General features: G+C 26.3%; 1 protein-coding gene across 1 annotated transcript; it reads left to right on the forward strand.

Moving 5' to 3' along the window:
- LOC111636647 (inositol polyphosphate 5-phosphatase K-like) lies at positions 1-26,945 on the forward strand. The gene is made up of 11 exons (XM_023381929.1): positions 1-142; positions 3,562-3,670; positions 3,740-3,856; positions 7,378-7,485; positions 7,965-8,032; positions 8,915-9,026; positions 9,111-9,220; positions 12,364-12,520; positions 14,926-15,063; positions 24,617-25,003; positions 26,886-26,945. The coding sequence occupies exons 1-11, from the start codon at positions 51-53 to the stop codon at positions 26,898-26,900; spliced, it is 1,413 nt and encodes a 470-aa protein (XP_023237697.1). The 5' UTR covers positions 1-50; the 3' UTR covers positions 26,901-26,945.

Here is a 26,945-nt window from a genome sequence, read left to right on the forward strand (position 1 = left end):
ATTTTCATTTTCTCATTTAATTCAGAATCTATTTTGTAACGTGGAATGTCATGGCTAGACCTCCCATGTCCGATCTTCGCAGTCTTTTAAATCTCAAAGAACCAGTTGATGTCGTTCAACTTCCTGATGTATATGCAATTGGGCAAGTACATGTTTTACGTACTTAATATTAATATAAGTTTACATATGCTAGAGTTATAGTTGATTGATTTAAGATTGGAAGATGTACAATTGACTACTAAAAAAAATATATGATACACTTTTTATTGTTAACTAATTGAAAATGGATCATATTGAATAATTGCTGTAATAGTGAATTTGCTTAAAAGTTATCAGTAGTGCTGGCAGGATTTATTACAGAGTTCATGGTACACTGATAGTTCTCTCTCAGTGTACAATTAATTGAACAAAGTACTTGAAATTAATTACTGGCATTATTAGTTATATAAAATTAATGAAACTTTGCAATCTAATAAAGATTCTCATGTTTTATGTTGTTTTACCAAAATAGTTTTTAAAAATTATAATTTGACAATTAAAATAGGGAAATTTTTAATGTTGGTATCATTTACTACAGCAAAGAACAGCAGAGGATAGTTGTAAAGTATCTCCCAGCACAAATTTTTATACATTGAGACAATTAAATGCAAATTTCTCATTAATGTTTAATTAATTATGTAACAATTATTGAAAATATGAAGTTATAAAGTCATTTTTTGATAATATGTCAAATTAATTTTTTATTATTATATGTGATCGGTAAAAGTTTTTAAAAAGAAATATGTCTTACACAAATTACTAATTTGTTTAATTTAAAAGAATATTTTAAAAACCTGTTTTGCATATCTATACAATATAAACTAAAAATATCAAAAAATGAGACAGCAAAACACTAAATTTCTTGCTTTCCTCTTGCAGGAAAACAAAACAGCTTGATATTAATCAAAATTGTGCATTTGATTTTAATGTATTACAGGCTTAACCATTGCAAAGTAAACCAGCAAGTATAGCAATACCATATAGATGAGATTTATCACCTTTTGATCAAGGACAGATTGTAGCACAAGAAAAATGGTACTCTCCATTTTTGAGCACCAATTCTTTTGAATATTTCTAAACAACAATTTCAAGAGTCTGTTAGGAATATCAGAATTTTGGACAGACTGGGAGCCAGATGTCTTCACTCTGAATATAGACTGGTGATCATTGATCAGGAATGGTGTTCAAATCATGTACAATATTGAGGGAAATTACTAATCAATTTCATTGCATATTTATTGATCTATCAACCAGTAGACATTCCATTCCACGGGGTTCTATAGTTGCTGATGCACACATGTATCATTGCTTACTCCCAGACATTGCGAAACACATCTTCCCTCTACAATCCAGTATCAATATTATTTGGAGATGTTTGACAATGTGTCATATTGTTAGATGAATCTCATTTTCAGCTGTTTTGAGTGGATAGTCAGTGTGTGTGGAGCAGACCACACAAAACCATGGACCTTTAATTCCAGTAAGGAGTTGTACAAGCTTGTGGTAAGTCTGGTATGGTGTGAGATTGGTTTTATTGGAGCTCACTTGGACCACTACTGAAGTCTGTCTTGATAGATTCCTGTTACAGGAACATTATTGCTGACCATCGCCATTCCTCTAAACTTATTTCCTGATGGATATGGGTTGTTTCGGCAGGACAATGCTTTTCCATATCAGACATATGGTTTGAGAAACATTCCAATGTCTTTGTAATGCTTACCTGGTCCTCACACTGATCATATTTGAACCAAATTCAATGCCTATGTAGACAACCCCTATTGATTTGGTGTCATGTCCAACCAACAAAATAGAATTACAGACTGCCATTCTGGATGACTTACCACAAACAGTTCCAACACCTAAACTCTATACTATTTTGTATAGTTGGTTATTAGGACAAAAGGAAGAACTATCCATTATTAGTCTTCTGCCTTTTGTTCTATGGCACTTCAATTGATAAATCAAAGAATAAAAACTACAGTAAATTTCCACAAAACAGTTGAAATTTACAAAAATTCATCATTTATATATAAATGCAATTAACAAATTGGATATTATATTTTTTAATTTAAGGCTATTATGATCATTTCTAACATGCAGATGACTATAGACTTTAAAATTTATCAATATACAGTGGAACCACTATATTTGTAATATTCTATATTCGTCACATTTTGATGACTTTCCCCATATTCATCAGTATTTTCTATTAGACAGAATTAGATAACCCAACAAATAGGGTATAACATTTTTTGCAGGGCTTATCACACCAAAAAATGTTATATCCTATTTGTTGGGTTATCTAATTCTGTCTAATTTTCAGTCGCGGGCAAAAAGCGTTGTTTATTATTAGTATTTTCTATATTTGTTGTCATTCCCAACACCAAAAGTGGTGCTACAATTGCATGCCTGTGCAGATCAGCTAGCCGTGTTAGCTTAGTGTAGCCAATTTAGCTAATTTTTTGCTAGATTTAATGGATTTATGAACAATCTAGCTATGTAAATTATAATGGCCTACCTATTTGTATAATGCTATCTAGCTACAAAAAATCAAACAATTTTAATGGAAACAATATGATTTGAATATTTTTATTAAAATATCTAGCTATAAATTTGAATTTTGAGTTGGCAACGCTATGTCAGCTAGCTGTAGTTTATCAGTCTGCATGGTGTGGTTGTGGCGTGTGTTATTGGTTTGTCACATTGATTATTTTAAGTTTCAATGGCTCCAACAAAGCACACTGAAGAAAAACAGCAAAAAAGGAAAGCTATTAGAACAACAATAGAGATAAAAAAAATTATTTCTAAGTCTGAAAATGGACAAAGTAGAGAGGTTGTGGTCAAAGTTTTCATCTCTTTGTCGAAACATGAATGTCGAACGTTGCGCGCAGCCATCTTGTAAGCCTAGAAGTTTGACAATGGCATTTGGAACATCATTGGAATAATGCTCAACATTCCAAATGCCATTATCAAACTTCTAGGCTTATAAGATGACACTCAACATTCGTCGTTTATATTTTAGAGATGAAAACTTTGGCTGCAACCTCTCTAGTGTTTCCTACTTAGCCAAAGAATTTAATATGCCGAGATCATAATCGGAATTACATAATGTTTTAATTGATAGTATGTCTTCTAAACAATAATAATATTACTCTTCTTCCCCCTCTACCATTATACTGTAATTATTTAGTACAATAAAGATAAAGTTTTACAAACAACAAATTTTTTATTTTTGTATTTATTTTTAGGATGGGAATGGGTAAATTGAATATCAGTTATTTATTATGAGAAAAATTGTTTCTATATTCGTCATTTTCCATATTCATTAGATCTGTAGGAACAGATTAATGATGAATATAGAAGTTCCACTGTACATAGAAATTGATGTAAAACTAATATGTTAATTAATTTTACATATTTGTGTTGTATTCTAATTAATTTAAATATAATAAATACATTTGAAACTATGATGAACTATTATTTTCAATAAGTTAAATTTATTATTATTCTTCATTTCTTCAGGTTACAAGAAGTTAGTGTAAAGCCACAAGATCTATTAATAGATGCCATTTTTGATGATCCTTGGCTTTACAGCTTTAGAGAGATATTAGCTGATTATGAATATATTAAGGTATTTTATTTGTGAAATAGAATTATAATATGCTTTATGTATAAAATAATTTATTAATTTTGTTTTCAGATAAAGCAGATGCGATTGCAAGGCATTATGTTAATGTTGTTTTGTAAAAAAGAACATGTAACACACTTACGTGGGGTACAAACTGATTATACTCGTACAGGTTTTGGTGGAATGTGGGTAAGTATTATATCTTAAAATCTGAGCATAGAACTTTCCTTTTTAATAAAATATTTAAACAAGAAATTTAATGTTATCATTTCATATAGATATAAATATATAAATGGGATATGATGATATGCCATTTTTCAGTATCACCAATACTGATACGATATACATGTTAATAACATAGGTAGTTTAATAACTGGTAATTGCTTTTTTGTAGTTGACTAGCCTAGATGGTTTGGCACCATATTATTTCCATTTTTATAGGAAGTAGCATTGTTTAAAGATAATTAAAAAGAATAAAAGAAGAGTGTTATAATATACAGAAGTTGCCATGATAAGTTTGGCAAAACATCATTGTTAGATTGCTGAAATAACATTTTAGTCCAAACAAGAAGCTAAATGAAAGATACTTTTTACTATAATAGGAAGATGTCAATATGAAAAAAATATAGTAAAATTTGGGAATATTTTGAAGATTTCTTTCTTTGACAAGTGTTTTTTGCAAAATGCTTAGAATGAGGGAAGAAATTTTCTCAAGGTGCAATGACAAATTAATGAATGAATATGCTTATGTTATGGCAATTTTCCATAAACACTTAAAAACTGCTTGTCAATTGGTGACAGAACATCCATTTTTGGAGTGGTGTACCTATAATACTTCACCAAAATCTTTTCAAGGTAAAGAAACTGAATCACATGTCAATATTTCATTCTTTGAAAGGAAAAAATTTGGGACATCAATGATTTTCAATCACAAAGACTTTCCCTCAAAGTTGACAAGATGATATGTCTTGATTATAGAACTTTCCTTTAATACAATCCTGTTCTATTGTAGAAGATAAGGGATTTATAAGAGTTCTTCAAGAATCAAATCCATGGTATAAAACACTAAGATGGCACATACTTCTCGGAATGAGAAGTATGTGCCATCTTAGTGTTTTATACCATGGATTTGACAAAATCATGAAGAAAATAAGAGACTTTCTCCAGAATGAAATAGCATTTAAATTCCCACAGATATTCGGACTTTAATCACACAGGCCTCTCTTTTCTAAGTTTAATTGTATATTAGGTGATTTCATAGTTCAAATATAAAATGCCATTACTAAATGCTGTTCACTTCCTTAAAACTCACATGTTGAAAAATATTTGTGATGCAATTCTGGAATCAATAAATAAGTGGAAGATGGACAAAAAGATGTTTTTTTCATCTTTTTCAAAGACAACACTACTAATATGATACCTGCAATGAATAACTTGAATATGGAAATACAGGGTGTGTAATGCATAATTGTAGATTTTTAATCTATGATACTATTTTTTCCCAAGGTCTGTAAAAGATCTAATTGCTGTGGGAAAAAATATTCAAACACATTTCCCTATTTAAGTAAAACAACAGAAAAATTGAGGAAAATTCAACAATGGAGGTGTTGGTGCATTATCTTATTCAAGACATTACAACTCTATAGAGCTCTATATTTCGATATGCTGGATCAATTAATCAAACAACTTCATTTCATTGTGATGAAAATAACATTAAGTACTTGATCAGTTACTAGTATCTAGCTTCTAATGTTCTGAATGTGTTAAGGCCATTTAGACAACATATTCTCAAACTTGGTGCAAGAGGTGCCATTGCAGCATTGATTATTTCTGCAATATCAGCACTGATACAGTTCTTACAATGATAGGCAGCACTAATGACTGGTGTTCAAACTTTAGTGTCAAATCTAAAAGCATCAGTGGAAAGTGATTTGAGATGTGTTACATGAAGATGTTCTGCAGATCTCCACGTTACTTGATCTATGATTTCAACCTTTGTTCATTGAAGATGAAGTAAAAAGGGAATCAAATTATTATATAAAAGGGAATATTTTAAGTTATGTTGTTAAAGCTGCAAGAGCATTGTGCCACTTCAAAATCAAATTCTGAATCTGATGCAGCAGCAGGTTCATCTGTCAAGTCGAAACTGCCAAGAAAAATTATTTATGGAAAGTTTGGGAAAGAAAAATAACAATAACAACAAATATTAAAATCTCAAAGTATTAAAATAAAAGAATGTGTTTTTAGTGCTAAATATTAAACAATGTTAACTTCAGTAAAACAAAGAAATGTGAATAAATAACTTGTATGAATCTTGTATAAAATTAGTAAATATCAGCAAAATCAGACAGACTGTTATAATACATTAATTTTTTACTGCTAGAGTCAATAAGGATTTGGAACAATATCTGCTTGTTCCAAGACATAAGCCAACTCATTCAAATGATGGTTAGATAATAAGGAAAAATTCCCAACTCTGCAAGACAGTGGGATACTCTCTTGTCCCTATTCATCTATGGATAGTGAACATCTGTTCAGTGCAAGAGGACATATATAAGAAACCACAAGAAATATGTTGTTTCTCTGAAATGCTGAAAAATTAATGTTTTTTCATTACAATCTTAAATTTTTGAACTTTGATAACTAACTTTTATCTCATGTATTTTTAGTTATTGTTGTATTAAACTGTTATTTTCTGTGTTTTTTGTAATATGCAGTATTTTAGGATTTTTTCATCATTGAAATATCTACTGATATTGTTTAAGTACTGGTGATACTGTTATCTTGTATTTTCTATAAGTCTTGGTAATACTAATATCAAGTATTGACATATTTCTAATAGATAGATATTGATAAACACACATAAGCATTACAATTTTGTACACACACATATTTATGTAAATATATTCTACAAATAACATTCAAAATATAGTAAGAGTAAGAGTATAAATATTAAAGACAAATTAAAAACATATTATGTTTTTAATTTGTTTTAATTTTTGGTTTTTACTAAGCATTAATACAATAATAATTTGAATATTAAACAAACAAATAACATTTGCAGTCCAGTGCTTAACTTGGTTTGTACTTATTTTTTTTTATAAAATTATGTTGCTGCTTGCCTTTCTTTTTCTATTATTCTTTTATTCTCTTTTTCTGTTATTTTTTGATTATTCTCATTAAATACTAGTTCTTTTCAACTTCTTTATCATTATTAATTTAAGAATTGTTAGTGTGACTTTAATCAGCTATCTATAAAGTTTATAAAAAAGTGTACAGTACATAATATTTCATTTTTTCTTCATTATACACATTTACAAATTTAGAGTATATATAAATTGGTATATAGAAATTGAAATAATCATTTTTTTTTTTAAATATTAAAACAATTGGAAAAATATATTCAGCATTAATGTTAGATGATGATATAAATATTGGAGTCGTATATTAATAAAAAATTATTATTTCTGTTAAATAATATACTAAAAAATAAACAATATAAATAAATGAATTATACTGCCTAATAGATTATTAATTTTTAAGATTTTATGAAGTTGTAAATGATCTTACGTAACTACTTAATATGATTTCTTCTTTTTAAATATATTTTTCCTAATATCAAATGTTAATTTTCTTAAATATTTCATTTAAAGTATTTTTCAATTATATGCTGAGTCAACATTATAATTCACTAAAACATATTTATGTAGGGTAATAAAGGAGGTATAAGCATTCGGTTTAATGCTTATGGCTGTTCAGTATGCATTGTGAATGCACATCTGGCAGCTAGTGACGATGAAGTGTGTAGGAGAATATCAGTAAGTTGTTAATCATAATTGGATTTCTCAACTTAATACAGTATATATTTTTCATGCTTTTATTATTTTACTAATTATTAGCAAATGCATTATTAATTAAAAATTGATATTTGTTTTTATATTTACAATTTATATATCAAATTATCATTTTAATGAATACTGTAATTTGTTTTTTTATTTTATTATTTTTTCACAAATGTCTAATTTATTTTAACCTGGAAAACTGTTTTAATTTTTACAAACTTTTTTTAATGTGAAAATTCAATTTTTATAATAGTTTATTCTGCTAAAATATTATTATTTATTACCAAGTAAAAAATATTATAGTTTTTACTTTAAAATAAGATAAAAAGTATTTAATATTCAGTCTCTCAGAAAATTTATTGAATATTAAATATTTAAAATGTTTATTACAATACTTATAAATTTATGTGAACTTTACAATATCTATTTTGTTATTACATTATTATTGTTTTCAGGACTATAATAATATTATAGATAAACAAAGATTTGTTGATCCTCAAACAGAAAATATCTTAACTCATGAGTAAGTTCAAATTATTAATTGTTACAGTATCTTAATTCATTTTCATTTTATAGAAGGAAATAACGCAATAAAGTTTTATATCAAAATATTTAGTGAATTTTAAATTCTGTTAAAGTAAATTTATGATGTTGAGATGTTATAGTTTGAAGTAAATTATAATTTAACATAATAAAGAAAATTAATTTTATTTTCATTTACTGGGTGGTGATAAATTATTCAGTGATGTCTAGAGAAATAGTTATTAGTCTAATTGCAACCATCTAGAATGATGACATTTCAGAATATTCAAAAGCCATTTCTATTAAAACAATTAGTACCAAAATTTACCAATAAGGCACTTTTAGCACTGCAAACAATAAAGTTTTGATTTATATAAGACATTCACGCTATATGTCACCTTAGCAATGCAAGGGATTTTCTATATGTTCTCCTGAAGGTGTAAAACCTGAAGATGATGAACAGTGTTTATTAGTCAATCATAGTTGATCCTCTGGTGCTTCTCACATGCAGTCTGACACTGCCAAATTTGCAACATGTCATCAATAAACTTCACTTTTAAGTGTCCCTACAATTAAAAATCACATGGATTAAGATTTGAAGTTCTATAAGGGTGAGTTTTGGTCCTTTTTATTATACAAAAATGTCTTCTACATATTCCAAAATGCCACAATACCAAATTTGGTTGCATTTGGACTGCTAAACCTCTCTAGATAACATTAAATAAAGTTACTTTAATTACAATCACGTAGTATATTATTGTAATTATCAATTAAATGTTAATAACGTTAGGAAGACTTGCAACCATAAATATTATTAACAACTAAAGAAATCATACTTCACATTTTAATATATTAATATGAATAATTTATTTTTTAATTATAGTTACGTTTTTTGGATTGGTGATCTTAATTTCCGTATAGATGAACTCACTACAGACGAAGTGCTATATTTAATCAGTATTAATAGTTTTCCTCCTTTATTAACTAAAGATCAGGTAATAATATTTAAAATAATTTATCAAAAGTTTATTTAAAATATTTAAATATTATTTTAATTTATCATAAATATTATTTCAAAGCTTACTTTAGTACAGAAAAGAGGGGAAGCTTTTAGCGAATTTAAAGAGGTAACACCAGACTTCCCTCCTACTTACAAGTTTGTCGTAGATGGAAGTGATTATGATTCTGAGTATGTTTAAAATATTTAAATTCTTATTAATATGTAAATAAGTATACGTAGGATACAATAATAGGATTGATTTAATTAATCTAAGATTTTTAACTAATATGTTAAGAAATTTTTGAATAAAATCAACATTATTGTCATTATTATAACATGACTCACAAATTTTTATGAGTATGAAGAAATGAAATTATAATACTAATATTTAATATTTCATTATATCATTTTAATTAAAAAGCATAAATAAATATCATTAATTAAATATCTTATATGTAAACGATCATGGAAAAATACTTAGAGCTACATTTTTAACAAGAATTTTTTAATAATAAAATAATGATAAACTTAATTTTGAACTTAAAAATAATGTATTTTCAATCGTGATATCATATCAGGTTCATTTGATCAGTTTAGTTCAACTATTATTATACAGTTCTTTTTATGCTTTTCGGTTAAAAGTGATTCACATAATTTCATTTTATTGAATTCTTTTGCTTCCATTCCAAATACTTTTAAATTGATTTTAAAAAAATTTTTTAAGTCTTTGCTAAATCATCTTTTTATGAAACTAGCCATATTAATACTGATTTAATATATATAAATCTGTATTAATAGTTTTCCTCCTTTATTTATTATTTTAGTTTGTTCATTTAAAAAGCAAGAAACAATCTTTACTTCAGAATAATTTAGTTGAAACTTTTTCTTTACTAAGATTCAACCCCTCTGGTCATTTATCGCCAAGCCAGACAATGCGAAAAGGCTGTCTATGCCCCTTATATGTAGGTGGTTTTTTTCCAATCTCCGATGGACCATAAAACAAAGACAAGTGTAAATAACAAAATGAATTTATTACCAAAAGTTAGATACAAACATGGTTACTTTTCGACATAATCACTGTGAAAGATTGAGGCATTTGTCTATCTATGAACGAGCTTTGCAATCCCCTCTTCATAGAATGTTTCTGCCAGTGATTGAGATAGGGTTTAACATTGTTTTGAAGATTGTCATTAGTCTCAAATTTCTGCCCTGCTAGCCAAGTGCCAAGTTTTCAGTTCAGGAAAGAGGTGGAAGTCTTCACACATTAAATATATGAAGACTTTCACCTGTCAGACTTCCCCCTAGCTTGGATCTTTTTAAATACCCAGAGTACAGCCTCAATTTAGCACCGAGCAACTTCCATCTCTTTCCTGAACTAAAAACATTGTTAGGAGAGCAGAGGTTTGAGACTAATGATGATTTTCAAAACAACGTTAAGGTCCATCTCAAGTCACTGGCAGCAACATTCTATGAAGAGGGGATTTCAAAGCTCGTTCATAGATAGACAAATGCCTCAATCTTCATGGTGATTATGTCATGTTTGTATCAAACTTTTTGTAATAAATTCATTTTGTTATTTACACTTGTCTTTGTTTTATGGACCATTGGTGGTTGAAAAAAAAAACTGTGCTTATATATACATTTAAACTAATATACTAGTTACATTAGAAAGTTTTCTCAATCTTTTTAACTAAATCTTTTGATAAATTTGATTTTCTTATGTATATTTTAAATTCTTAATATATCCAAATTTTATTTGTACAATATTTTATCTAAATCTTCTGCTGTTCAGTTTAAAGTTTTTATTGATAATTGTATTAAAATGTAATTGACAATATTTTATTTTCAATATACAATTTATTCAACTCAAATAGGATTATCAAAGGTGGTCTAAAAACATGTATAATAAATAGTTATAATGTGTTGAACATTTTATTAAGTATTTTAAATCTTTAACTGAAAGCAACATCTGTAAATTTGCAATTTGAAACATTAGAAATCAAAATTTAGATTTTTTCACTTTAGAAATAAACTATTTTTAAATATTTTTGAGAAATGTCAAAAAATCTAATATTGAATAAACAATGAAAAGATAGGTACTTTGTTCAATGTTTATACAAGTAAATATCTGATAAAATTAAAGTTTGGTTTCACAAAACAAGGTATATTTGCAGGCTTCTAGAAAAGCAATGCAGTTGCTTCACAGGATATTCATATTTACATCTATACAGTTTCCTTAAAGCATCTTGTAAAAAGTTTTTGTTAGTCACTATAGATTAAAATCAAGTTAAAAATCTTTGTACAGAATTTTTTAAAAATTCTTAATTGTTTTAAAGAAACATAAGCATTTTAATTCTCAAATACTGTAATGATCTTAATTATCAAATAATGTGTATATAAATAAAGAGATTATTTAGATATAGTATATACCCATATTATTTTCTCAAATTAATTTAAAAATAATGTACATCAATGTTTTACCTTTTAGGTCTTTAGTCAGTTTACCATTATAAATTTATTTCTGTATTTATTCGTTATTTCATTAATGAAAGTATTTTGTAACATATGCACTATCACTGACGTAAAGGAAAGAATTTCAAACTGCAATTCATGCTTTGAAAGCCAGTTAAATTTAATCATTCTTAAACATTTTGAAAATTGAAAATAATGATGAATTATTTTTAAATCAAAGGAAGTATTTACAAAACTGTATTGCAAAACTATATTTAAAATATCTTTAAAACTATTAATATTTTTAAAGATTACTTAATTAAATAAGATTAAAAAGTAAATATTTTACTAAAACTACTAACCTTTTTAATATTTGTTTTATTTTATTTAAATCATCTGATAATTACTATTTTTCTTTTTCCAATGATTTACTATGTAGTTCAGGGCACTGATAAAGATGAACATCTTCAGCAATTAATCAAAAAAACATTTTTTTTACCATTAAAAAAATCATTCATGCAAATTTTATATTTTATTGAAACCATTAAATTCAATGAGACATTATTTTTTAAAATTATTTATAAAAATGAAGTATTATATTATAATAAATTACAAAGTTGTTGAGAATGTGTTGTTGTAGCTTCTACTAAATGATTTTAACATATAATAACTTAAAAATTGTGCTTTAAATAATAAATAAAACTAATTTTATATTCTGCAAGTCATTTATTTATTTTGAATTATTTATATTTGATTATAAATCAGTTACAAATCCTGTACTGTACATAGATTCATTTCAGATATTTTTATTGAATGATCATTAAAATCATTATTGTTAAATTTAGAAAATAACTTCTAATTTTGGTTTTGATTATATTTAGAAAAAGAAAGCCAGCTTGGACAGATCGCATCTTATACCGATTCACTCGTGAAGCTTATTCTCATACTAATCTAGATGTAAAGCAGTTACATTATTCAAGTCATTCACATTATTCACAGAGTGATCATAAACCTGTTTCTGGTTCCTTTTTAATCAAAGTAAGTAGATTGTTATATTTTTTTTATTGATTACTAATATATATTCTATCTATGCCGCTACATAAATATTATAAATGATAAGAAATAACTGTGATAGAATAGATGATTTTTAACAAATTCATGAACAGATTAAAATCAGTTCTGAAATTTCGATTATGAGGCATAATTCTGTTATATTTTTTCATGTCTTTGTGTCATATTCATTTATCTGCTTTGCTGTCTTTGTGTCCATTAGCTGATATAAATTTTAGTAAATAATTTCCATAAACACTTATACAACTTTTCTGTTATCTCTGTTTATGTTTCAGACATTATAAAATTTTTTAGTCATTTTAACATAATTATTATCTTTTAAATTATCTTAGATTAAATGATTTTATTGTTCACAGTATAGTATCAGTTCAACTAAAATAGTAAAATTGGATTAGTTTTTCTCTTTCAGCATGAAGAATTTATTATGTTGCTTTAAAATTTTATCTTGTCAGAACAAAACAAGATAAATCTTATCAAATGGTTTAATTAATATAAAAAATGTATTCTTGTTTTTATTTATTCTGTTCAGGTAGTTTAATTAACTATCAATGCAATAATAAATTTGAAATCATGAAAAAAGTGATGTTGTCACTATTGACCATCTCATTAACATAATTTCATTTAATTTATATGTAATTTAATAATTCTATTGATATTCTTAGTTGCTGTTGTCAATAAATTAAATAAATAAAAATAAAATAAATTCAAAGATGAGTAAGTGACAACTGTTTGAAAAAGTCATTTGTCATTTATTTGATGTTATTGTCATAATTATAAGATGTGACAATTTTTGCACAACATTCCATTACCTTGAATGTTTCAATTTCTGTAAAAAAATTCAGTTTTCAAAGACTATTGTTACATCTGTAATGTTATGTTTATTTCATTTTCTATCTTAGCCATTCATCCTCAAAATAAAATATGCTAAATTTATAAAGTTTAACTTGTAAAATCAAGTATGATGAGATAAAACATAAGTTAATTTCTATCATTCCAAAGATAAGTGTGACCTTTCGGGTCGGCACCTCTTTGGCACCCTGTCAGGATTGACACCACTGTGTTTCTCGAAACACGGAAACCGAGACGGCGATTACGTCATGCAGTCATGTGAGCGGTCCCGTACGTGGTCAGACGGATTCGTAATGTTGGTTCGAGAGACAACATTGGAAGTGACTCAGATACACTTAACAATTAACAATGGTTTATTTAAAAATCTATTGGATAAAGTGTTGTCGCGGAGAGAGAGAGTTCACATACGATTCGCGGGGTGATAAATACCTGGAGTTTGGTTGAATCTTGAATAGCTGATAATTGATAATCAAGTTCTTGACTTAATCCAAAGTTCTAGCGACGACGTTCATTCAAGTTTCTTTGGCACTTAATAAATCCTGTTGCAAATAATCCAAATAGGAGGCACCAAAAAAAAAAAAGTTCGGTTGCTATCTGATGACTTCTATCTAGAGGAACGGCGGCAACTGACTCTTTTCGGCCGTCTCTGGTGATATTCACGGGCGATTTAGGCCGTGCAGAGGTTAATAGTTCACGAGAAAGCGTCATGTTGCTTTCGAGAAAATGTAATGGGAGACTTTCTCAGGTAGCTAAGAACAACACTTGTTGCGTAATTCGCAAAATGTTATTATTAAAGACTATTTCTAATATAGGAAATTTTGCTATCTCACATAAGTAGTTTAGAATATGAAGGGATGGATAAAAATTTTAAAACTTATACTATTAAAAATTTGAATCTTGCATCTAAAGTCAATAGCAAAATTATAAATCAGATTAATAATAAACAGCCTGTAATTTTGCTGTGTTATTTCATGACACACCAAAATTATTGTTTTATTTTATTATGCTAATAAATTTCTTATACGTATTTTTTTAACTGTCCATTATTATAGAAGATTATTAATTTTAATTATTTTGTTTTGTTTTCTCTCATAATTTTTACATACATTATTTGTTTCATTGTGTAGATTAAATAGAGGCTTTCGGCAAATGATAAAAACTAATGCTAACTTTAATTTTTTTTTATTAAAAAAATCATTTTGTGGTTAAGGTGACTGTCTAGCACTCTGGGAACCCAGGATGAAATCTAAGCAATCAATTCCCCAGGAATAATTTTTCATGAGTAGTTTGTCCCAGATATATCAAGTCCTGTCATTCATCTCCCAGTCCCCATTGTGGGCCTGGCCAAACTCAAAAATCATTTTAATGGAAAAAAAAGTTATTTTTTATATATATAAGCATTAGATGAATAATAATTAATCCATGTGTGAATATTTCTGATTTATATTCTTGTTCTAAAACTTTTTAGATTTTTGAATTGAATGAAATCTTATTTAATAATTTAACTTTGATGATAATTTTAGGTATTTCCTGATCCACTGGAAAAGAAAGTTACTTTTCTTCCAATCAAAAGTTGGAAATCTTATCAAGATGGAGAAGCTACGTATTATTTTAATGAAAATTGGGAACCAAATGGATGGGACTGGATTGGTTTGTTTAAAGTAAGATTTTATTGTTATTTTGGAATTTAAATTGTAATATACAGTAAAACCTGTAAAAACCAGAATCTGAATAAGGCAGAAAACTTCTAGAAATTAATCTAACAAATGTTCTCTGAAAACTGGAACCCATGAGATGTGGACAGAATGGAAGAAATTGAATTATTGCAATTCAAATACAGGGATATATAGATACGAAATCCAGAAATTGTGTGTTTGTATTTCTGTATTGGTGCAGTGCCATCTTTCTGGAAACAAATTCTTTTTCATTAGAGGGCATTTCAAAGTACATTGAAATTTTCTTTTTCTTTTGCATTGTTATTTGGAGCTTTTATTTGTGTTCTTGTGTATTTTTTCCATAGAAATTGAAGATATAAATCTTTATGAACTTATGAATTTGCAAACTAAAGAAGACAACAATGATAATGAAGACCAAAAATTTTTTGGTAAACCTATGGTCTTAGAAATTTGTTTCAATAATTTCTAAGTAAATGATATTAGACAGTTTTATTAGAAAGAGAACTTATTTTTTCACCCAATCTAATAAAAGGGAAAAGAAATATTTTCAGAACATTTGTGTAGGCAATAGAGAACAATAGAAAAGTGATAAGACTAAATCCTGTCAATGACAGAAAACCTGAGACATGGAAACATAAGATAGTCCGATAGTTGTCTGGTTTTTGCAGTATTTATTATATATTTTCTATCAATTGATAAAAATACATTTAATTTGTTTAAATTTTTTTAAATGTTTAANAAACGTTTATTACAATACTTATAAATTTATGTGAACTTTACAATATCTATTTTGTTATTACATTATTATTGTTTTCAGGACTATAATAATATTATAGATAAACAAAGATTTGTTGATCCTCAAACAGAAAATATCTTAACTCATGAGTAAGTTCAAATTATTAATTGTTACAGTATCTTAATTCATTTTCATTTTATAGAAGGAAATAACGCAATAAAGTTTTATATCAAAATATTTAGTGAATTTTAAATTCTGTTAAAGTAAATTTATGATGTTGAGATGTTATAGTTTGAAGTAAATTATAATTTAACATAATAAAGAAAATTAATTTTATTTTCATTTACTGGGTGGTGATAAATTATTCAGTGATGTCTAGAGAAATAGTTATTAGTCTAATTGCAACCATCTAGAATGATGACATTTCAGAATATTCAAAAGCCATTTCTATTAAAACAATTAGTACCAAAATTTACCAATAAGGCACTTTTAGCACTGCAAACAATAAAGTTTTGATTTATATAAGACATTCACGCTATATGTCACCTTAGCAATGCAAGGGATTTTCTATATGTTCTCCTGAAGGTGTAAAACCTGAAGATGATGAACAGTGTTTATTAGTCAATCATAGTTGATCCTCTGGTGCTTCTCACATGCAGTCTGACACTGCCAAATTTGCAACATGTCATCAATAAACTTCACTTTTAAGTGTCCCTACAATTAAAAATCACATGGATTAAGATTTGAAGTTCTATAAGGGTGAGTTTTGGTCCTTTTTATTATACAAAAATGTCTTCTACATATTCCAAAATGCCACAATACCAAATTTGGTTGCATTTGGACTGCTAAACCTCTCTAGATAACATTAAATAAAGTTACTTTAATTACAATCACGTAGTATATTATTGTAATTATCAATTAAATGTTAATAACGTTAGGAAGACTTGCAACCATAAATATTATTAACAACTAAAGAAATCATACTTCACATTTTAATATATTAATATGAATAATTTATTTTTTAATTATAGTTACGTTTTTTGGATTGGTGATCTTAATTTCCGTATAGATGAACTCACTACAGACGAAGTGCTATATTTAATCAGTATTAATAGTTTTCCTCCTTTATTAACTAAAGATCAGGTAATAATATTTAAAATAATTTATCAAAAGTTTATTTAAAATATTTAAATATTATTTTAATTTATCATAAATATTATTTCAAAGCTTACTTTAGTACAGAAAAGAGGGGAAGCTTTTAGCGAATTTAAAGAGGTAACACCAGACTTCCCTCCTACTTACAAGTTTGTCGTAGATGGAAGTGATTATGATTCTGAGTATGTTTAAAATATTTAAATTCTTATTAATATGTAAATAAGTATACGTAGGATACAATAATAGGATTGATTTAATTAATCTAAGATTTTTAACTAATATGTTAAGAAATTTTTGAATAAAATCAACATTATTGTCATTATTATAACATGACTCACAAATTTTTATGAGTATGAAGAAATGAAATTATAATACTAATATTTAATATTTCATTATATCATTTTAATTAAAAAGCATAAATAAATATCATTAATTAAATATCTTATATGTAAACGATCATGGAAAAATACTTAGAGCTACATTTTTAACAAGAATTTTTTAATAATAAAATAATGATAAACTTAATTTTGAACTTAAAAATAATGTATTTTCAATCGTGATATCATATCAGGTTCATTTGATCAGTTTAGTTCAACTATTATTATACAGTTCTTTTTATGCTTTTCGGTTAAAAGTGATTCACATAATTTCATTTTATTGAATTCTTTTGCTTCCATTCCAAATACTTTTAAATTGATTTTAAAAAAATTTTTTAAGTCTTTGCTAAATCATCTTTTTATGAAACTAGCCATATTAATACTGATTTAATATATATAAATCTGTATTAATAGTTTTCCTCCTTTATTTATTATTTTAGTTTGTTCATTTAAAAAGCAAGAAACAATCTTTACTTCAGAATAATTTAGTTGAAACTTTTTCTTTACTAAGATTCAACCCCTCTGGTCATTTATCGCCAAGCCAGACAATGCGAAAAGGCTGTCTATGCCCCTTATATGTAGGTGGTTTTTTTCCAATCTCCGATGGACCATAAAACAAAGACAAGTGTAAATAACAAAATGAATTTATTACCAAAAGTTAGATACAAACATGGTTACTTTTCGACATAATCACTGTGAAAGATTGAGGCATTTGTCTATCTATGAACGAGCTTTGCAATCCCCTCTTCATAGAATGTTTCTGCCAGTGATTGAGATAGGGTTTAACATTGTTTTGAAGATTGTCATTAGTCTCAAATTTCTGCCCTGCTAGCCAAGTGCCAAGTTTTCAGTTCAGGAAAGAGGTGGAAGTCTTCACACATTAAATATATGAAGACTTTCACCTGTCAGACTTCCCCCTAGCTTGGATCTTTTTAAATACCCAGAGTACAGCCTCAATTTAGCACCGAGCAACTTCCATCTCTTTCCTGAACTAAAAACATTGTTAGGAGAGCAGAGGTTTGAGACTAATGATGATTTTCAAAACAACGTTAAGGTCCATCTCAAGTCACTGGCAGCAACATTCTATGAAGAGGGGATTTCAAAGCTCGTTCATAGATAGACAAATGCCTCAATCTTCATGGTGATTATGTCATGTTTGTATCAAACTTTTTGTAATAAATTCATTTTGTTATTTACACTTGTCTTTGTTTTATGGACCATTGGTGGTTGAAAAAAAAAACTGTGCTTATATATACATTTAAACTAATATACTAGTTACATTAGAAAGTTTTCTCAATCTTTTTAACTAAATCTTTTGATAAATTTGATTTTCTTATGTATATTTTAAATTCTTAATATATCCAAATTTTATTTGTACAATATTTTATCTAAATCTTCTGCTGTTCAGTTTAAAGTTTTTATTGATAATTGTATTAAAATGTAATTGACAATATTTTATTTTCAATATACAATTTATTCAACTCAAATAGGATTATCAAAGGTGGTCTAAAAACATGTATAATAAATAGTTATAATGTGTTGAACATTTTATTAAGTATTTTAAATCTTTAACTGAAAGCAACATCTGTAAATTTGCAATTTGAAACATTAGAAATCAAAATTTAGATTTTTTCACTTTAGAAATAAACTATTTTTAAATATTTTTGAGAAATGTCAAAAAATCTAATATTGAATAAACAATGAAAAGATAGGTACTTTGTTCAATGTTTATACAAGTAAATATCTGATAAAATTAAAGTTTGGTTTCACAAAACAAGGTATATTTGCAGGCTTCTAGAAAAGCAATGCAGTTGCTTCACAGGATATTCATATTTACATCTATACAGTTTCCTTAAAGCATCTTGTAAAAAGTTTTTGTTAGTCACTATAGATTAAAATCAAGTTAAAAATCTTTGTACAGAATTTTTTAAAAATTCTTAATTGTTTTAAAGAAACATAAGCATTTTAATTCTCAAATACTGTAATGATCTTAATTATCAAATAATGTGTATATAAATAAAGAGATTATTTAGATATAGTATATACCCATATTATTTTCTCAAATTAATTTAAAAATAATGTACATCAATGTTTTACCTTTTAGGTCTTTAGTCAGTTTACCATTATAAATTTATTTCTGTATTTATTCGTTATTTCATTAATGAAAGTATTTTGTAACATATGCACTATCACTGACGTAAAGGAAAGAATTTCAAACTGCAATTCATGCTTTGAAAGCCAGTTAAATTTAATCATTCTTAAACATTTTGAAAATTGAAAATAATGATGAATTATTTTTAAATCAAAGGAAGTATTTACAAAACTGTATTGCAAAACTATATTTAAAATATCTTTAAAACTATTAATATTTTTAAAGATTACTTAATTAAATAAGATTAAAAAGTAAATATTTTACTAAAACTACTAACCTTTTTAATATTTGTTTTATTTTATTTAAATCATCTGATAATTACTATTTTTCTTTTTCCAATGATTTACTATGTAGTTCAGGGCACTGATAAAGATGAACATCTTCAGCAATTAATCAAAAAAACATTTTTTTTACCATTAAAAAAATCATTCATGCAAATTTTATATTTTATTGAAACCATTAAATTCAATGAGACATTATTTTTTAAAATTATTTATAAAAATGAAGTATTATATTATAATAAATTACAAAGTTGTTGAGAATGTGTTGTTGTAGCTTCTACTAAATGATTTTAACATATAATAACTTAAAAATTGTGCTTTAAATAATAAATAAAACTAATTTTATATTCTGCAAGTCATTTATTTATTTTGAATTATTTATATTTGATTATAAATCAGTTACAAATCCTGTACTGTACATAGATTCATTTCAGATATTTTTATTGAATGATCATTAAAATCATTATTGTTAAATTTAGAAAATAACTTCTAATTTTGGTTTTGATTATATTTAGAAAAAGAAAGCCAGCTTGGACAGATCGCATCTTATACCGATTCACTCGTGAAGCTTATTCTCATACTAATCTAGATGTAAAGCAGTTACATTATTCAAGTCATTCACATTATTCACAGAGTGATCATAAACCTGTTTCTGGTTCCTTTTTAATCAAAGTAAGTAGATTGTTATATTTTTTTTATTGATTACTAATATATATTCTATCTATGCCGCTACATAAATATTATAAATGATAAGAAATAACTGTGATAGAATAGATGATTTTTAACAAATTCATGAACAGATTAAAATCAGTTCTGAAATTTCGATTATGAGGCATAATTCTGTTATATTTTTTCATGTCTTTGTGTCATATTCATTTATCTGCTTTGCTGTCTTTGTGTCCATTAGCTGATATAAATTTTAGTAAATAATTTCCATAAACACTTATACAACTTTTCTGTTATCTCTGTTTATGTTTCAGACATTATAAAATTTTTTAGTCATTTTAACATAATTATTATCTTTTAAATTATCTTAGATTAAATGATTTTATTGTTCACAGTATAGTATCAGTTCAACTAAAATAGTAAAATTGGATTAGTTTTTCTCTTTCAGCATGAAGAATTTATTATGTTGCTTTAAAATTTTATCTTGTCAGAACAAAACAAGATAAATCTTATCAAATGGTTTAATTAATATAAAAAATGTATTCTTGTTTTTATTTATTCTGTTCAGGTAGTTTAATTAACTATCAATGCAATAATAAATTTGAAATCATGAAAAAAGTGATGTTGTCACTATTGACCATCTCATTAACATAATTTCATTTAATTTATATGTAATTTAATAATTCTATTGATATTCTTAGTTGCTGTTGTCAATAAATTAAATAAATAAAAATAAAATAAATTCAAAGATGAGTAAGTGACAACTGTTTGAAAAAGTCATTTGTCATTTATTTGATGTTATTGTCATAATTATAAGATGTGACAATTTTTGCACAACATTCCATTACCTTGAATGTTTCAATTTCTGTAAAAAAATTCAGTTTTCAAAGACTATTGTTACATCTGTAATGTTATGTTTATTTCATTTTCTATCTTAGCCATTCATCCTCAAAATAAAATATGCTAAATTTATAAAGTTTAACTTGTAAAATCAAGTATGATGAGATAAAACATAAGTTAATTTCTATCATTCCAAAGATAAGTGTGACCTTTCGGGTCGGCACCTCTTTGGCACCCTGTCAGGATTGACACCACTGTGTTTCTCGAAACACGGAAACCGAGACGGCGATTACGTCATGCAGTCATGTGAGCGGTCCCGTACGTGGTCAGACGGATTCGTAATGTTGGTTCGAGAGACAACATTGGAAGTGACTCAGATACACTTAACAATTAACAATGGTTTATTTAAAAATCTATTGGATAAAGTGTTGTCGCGGAGAGAGAGAGTTCACATACGATTCGCGGGGTGATAAATACCTGGAGTTTGGTTGAATCTTGAATAGCTGATAATTGATAATCAAGTTCTTGACTTAATCCAAAGTTCTAGCGACGACGTTCATTCAAGTTTCTTTGGCACTTAATAAATCCTGTTGCAAATAATCCAAATAGGAGGCACCAAAAAAAAAAAAGTTCGGTTGCTATCTGATGACTTCTATCTAGAGGAACGGCGGCAACTGACTCTTTTCGGCCGTCTCTGGTGATATTCACGGGCGATTTAGGCCGTGCAGAGGTTAATAGTTCACGAGAAAGCGTCATGTTGCTTTCGAGAAAATGTAATGGGAGACTTTCTCAGGTAGCTAAGAACAACACTTGTTGCGTAATTCGCAAAATGTTATTATTAAAGACTATTTCTAATATAGGAAATTTTGCTATCTCACATAAGTAGTTTAGAATATGAAGGGATGGATAAAAATTTTAAAACTTATACTATTAAAAATTTGAATCTTGCATCTAAAGTCAATAGCAAAATTATAAATCAGATTAATAATAAACAGCCTGTAATTTTGCTGTGTTATTTCATGACACACCAAAATTATTGTTTTATTTTATTATGCTAATAAATTTCTTATACGTATTTTTTTAACTGTCCATTATTATAGAAGATTATTAATTTTAATTATTTTGTTTTGTTTTCTCTCATAATTTTTACATACATTATTTGTTTCATTGTGTAGATTAAATAGAGGCTTTCGGCAAATGATAAAAACTAATGCTAACTTCAATTTTTTTTTATTAAAAAAATCATTTTGTGGTTAAGGTGACTGTCTAGCACTCTGGGAACCCAGGATGAAATCTAAGCAATCAACTCCCCAGGAATAATTTTTCATGAGTAGTTTGTCCCAGATATATCAAGTCCTGTCATTCATCTCCCAGTCCTCATTGTGGGCCTGCCAAACCCAAAAATCATTTTAATGGAAAAAAGTTATTTTTTATATATATAAGCATTAGATGAATAATAATTAATCCATGTGTGAATATTTCTGATTTATATTCTTGTTCTAAAACTTTTTAGATTTTTGAATTGAATGAAATCTTATTTAATAATTTAACTTTGATGATACTTTTAGGTATTTCCTGATCCACTGGAAAAGAAAGTTACTTTTCTTCCAATCAAAAGTTGGAAATCTTATCAAGATGGAGAAGCTATGTATTATTTTAATGAAAATTGGGAACCAAATGGATGGGACTGGATTGGTTTGTTTAAAGTAAGATTTTATTGTTATTTTGGAATTTAAATTGTAATATACAGTAAAACCTGTAAAAACCAGAATCTGAATAAGGCAGAAAACTTCTAGAAATTAATCTAACAAATGTTCTCTGAAAACTGGAACCCATGAGATGTGGACAGAATGGAAGAAATTGAATTATTGCAATTCAAATACAGGGAAATATAGATACAAAATCCAGAAATTGTGTGTTTGTATTTCTGTATTGGTGCAGTGCCATCTTTCTGGAAACAAATTCTTTTTCATTAGAGGGCATTTCAAAGTACATTGAAATTTTCTTTTTCTTTTGCATTGTTATTTGGAGCTTTTATTTGTGTTCTTGTGTATTTTTTCCATAGAAATTGAAGATATAAATCTTTATGAACTTATGAATTTACAAACTAAAGAAGACAGCAATGATAATGAAGACCAAAAATTTTTTGGTAAACCTATGATCTTAGAAATTTGTTTAAATAATTTCTAAGTAAATGATATTAGACAGTTTTATTAGAAAGAGAACTTATTTTTTCGCCCAATCTAATAAAAGGGAAAAGAAATATTTTCAGAACATTTGTGTAGGCAATAGAGAACAATAGAAAAGTGATAAGACTAAATCCTGTCAATGACAGAAAACCTGAGACATGGAAACATAAGATAGTCCGATAGTTGTCTGGTTTTTGCAGTATTTATTATATATTTTCTATCAATTGATAAAAATACATTTAATTTGTTTAAATTTTTTTAAATGTTTAAATTTAATGTCAATAAGATAAAATAATTTAATATTAAATAAAAAAAAAAAGGAAGAATAGCTAATCAAGGAAACCAATGTTAGAAATCTTTAAGAATATTTTATTTTGACTTTTATAAAAATTGTGATAATATTGTATGACAATCTTTCCACAATTTATTCAAATTCAAAAAATTATTTATTGAATTTAGATTAAAATTTGCAGAAACTTTTATATATAGAATATTTAATTTTTCATAATAAAGTAAAATATAAATATTTTTTAGCGTGTAAAGAAAATGCATTATTTTATAATGTTTTCCAAACAACGCCTTATTCATTCAAAAAAATTTTTAAAGATTATTAATAATACAGTATATCTATAGTTACTTATTAACTAATCAATTGGTCATCAATTATATTTAAAAGCCATTGTGATTAAGTCAGTGTTTGAAAATTTCAAAAATAACCAGCATATAAAAAATATTTTTTTAATTTTTGTAACTAAAAGAATAAAAAAAATTTGTATATGAACAGAAGAAAAATATTAGAAGTTAAATCAGTCAATCATTCTAGTCTTGATTTAAACTTGACTAAACTTCAAACAAATTTATACAAAAAACTCATTCATCCTAATGTTTAATTAATTTACTTTATATATAGTGATTTAAAAATGTATTTTCAATGCTTAAATCACAAGTTGTTGACTCTCCAATTCCAAAATTAGCTGAATAATGAATTGTAACATGAAAAATAATTAAAATTTTTATTTTAAAAATTTCTCGTATTTAATTTTTTATATTTTTTATGGGTAAATTATTTTTGTTTAACATTATATGCTTTATTTTATTGTAACTATTCTATTGGTTTAATTAAATAAAACAATTTTTTTTAGCGAGATTTTAGAGGTTTGGATGAGCATATTAATTATGTATGGGCATCAACTAAACCTGTTACTGACATCAAACTGCCACCATCAGCTGATAAAACTGATACAGAAGAAGTCCACAGAACTGTTCGGTATGTTTCACAAGAAGAAGGAAGCACCAAAGCCACAGATTCTGTGTATTTAAGAAGTAAACACTGTAATGAAAGTGGATGCAAAGCCAGAACACCATTAACTGGAAAACCATCCTATATTGTTGGTTCAGTTGATACTGGTGTTTCTGCTTATTATCATATTACATTTGTTGATCATGTTCCTTTACCACCAGGATTTTATCACTTATTGTATATAGGAAGTGAATTCAACGATATCCTCGGAATAAGTCCGGTATTTGAAGTAAGTCATAAATTAATAGATTCAAAAAAGAATTCTAAGTAAATGTTTTAAGTTTATCATTTAAATTTCATACTATGATTTCTTTAATCTAGAAAATTTTAAAATATCTTTAAAATGTACAAAATTAAAACACATTTTCTCACAAAAAAATATTTTAAATTTTATTTTTTCTCAATGGGAAAGTTTTCTTTCACATCTGTTTAGTCTAAAAATAACTTAGCTTTACTTTTTAATTGACTGTTTTAATATATATCTTAGTATTGAGCTATAAAAATACATTATAAGGTTATTAAATTTTAGACATAATTTTTATCAAGAAAGAAAAATAGACAACATAAAATAAACTTTTAACTTTCATATGCCATAGGATATCTAAATGAAACAGAAGATACTATATCAGTATTTTCTCTGTTTTACTGTGTCATTTGATTGTAGGAAATTGACAAAACTGAATTATTCTTTGCTTCCTTAAATAATTTATTTAAATAAATCAGTTATAATTTTCTATTAAAGTTTTAACAATCATAAATGTTTTTCTGTGTGTATCATATCAAACTTGGTTGACACTTTAAGTAAACAACAGGCTAATAATATTTATTCTGTTTCTTTATTTTTGTGTGATTGGATTTTACTGACATTCTGATACAGTTCTGAATAAGCACAAATTACTTACAGATTGAATTCTATCTCTGGTTTCTTTACACTTTAAACTTTTGTGTGTTTATGTTTTTCTATTATATTTACTTTCAAAAACTTAAAATCTAAACTCTGTTGAAAATTCTTCTATATCATGAAACCTAACTGAAATAAACTTCAGATGATTTATGATATTTTAGAGTCATCTATATATGATGGAAATTATGCAAAATTAATAGATACAATAAGAATTTACGAAATAGATTTACTAATGTAAATATAAATTGAAGTAGTATATATAAAGTCATTAGGAATCATATATAGTAAAGATAACTTAATGTTGAGGTGCTCGATCTTGTTCAAACCTGATCAGATCTATAATTTGTCTTGGGTATACTATGAATCTGGATGTCAATTCCCATCTCTGGCTGCTTAATGACTTTGTGTCATGATGGAGTTTAATACAGTCAGTCAGCTGTAATTGAGGAGTTCTATGGAATAAGGTACAAAGTTAAATTTTGATGTTTTTGGGAATTTTCAAAACACTGTTTTTTGATGAGGTTTGTAATGAAGTAAGTAAAGTTTAAATATTACATACACTTGATTATTATTACATTAAGTGTGTATTTTATTAAGGAAAATATCCATAAAACTATTTTACATGCATAATAAAACAATTAAGGTATCTGAATGCACTTTTTCAGTTATTTCATAGAACTTCTCAATTAGTGTAATTGTGCCAACCTTACAGTTTTAATATGGTAATGCTTCAGGTTAACTAATCAAATCATCATATTTATAAACTTATGTTTGTTATATTTCTATTTGCTAAATTGCTATATGTTGAACTAATAAACTAAAAATTAATTATGTTTTTATTTCACAAATACAAATTCTTATTATTTTTTTAGACCCAAATATATAAAGATATATTGATTGTTTAAAGAAACTAACAAATAAAAGAAAACATTTAAGAAATGTTTTTGTCTTATTGATAAAGCATTTGTAGTTTTTTTATAAATACTTCCACATGTAAACTACATTAAAATCTTAGTTTTTTTAACATCATCAATTAGCTTTAATTTCTGAAATATTTTTGTTGCTTCTAATGAGATGAATAACGCTTTTGAATTTTTTCATTTATGAATTTCATAATAATAATAATAATAATATATATGCAGTTGATTCACATTTTAAATTTAATGTTTGAAACTAATTTACTAATTTACTAAATTATTTTTTTCAGGTTACCAGAGATTGAATGTGTAAATAGACAATTATTCAATGGCTGTAAATTTAAAAAAAA

The sequence above is a fragment of the Centruroides sculpturatus genome, unplaced genomic scaffold (genome assembly GCF_000671375.1).
Source record: "Centruroides sculpturatus isolate CEXI.00-Female unplaced genomic scaffold, Cexi_2.0 scaffold685, whole genome shotgun sequence".
Classification (NCBI taxonomy): domain Eukaryota; kingdom Metazoa; phylum Arthropoda; class Arachnida; order Scorpiones; family Buthidae; genus Centruroides; species Centruroides sculpturatus.

What these genes read in the sequence shown, in the direction of transcription:
- LOC111636647 (XM_023381929.1), top strand. Translation starts at nt 51, where the DNA reads ATGGCTAGACCTCCCATGTCCGATCTTCGCAGTCTTTTAAATCTCAAA. An exon ending in CAGGTTTTGGTGGAATGTGG is followed by an intron (nt 3,857 to 7,377) that starts GTAAGTATTATA and finishes ATATTTATGTAG; the next exon opens with GGTAATAAAGGAGGTATAAG. An exon ending in CTGGTTCCTTTTTAATCAAA is followed by an intron (nt 12,521 to 14,925) that starts GTAAGTAGATTG and finishes TGATAATTTTAG; the next exon opens with GTATTTCCTGATCCACTGGA.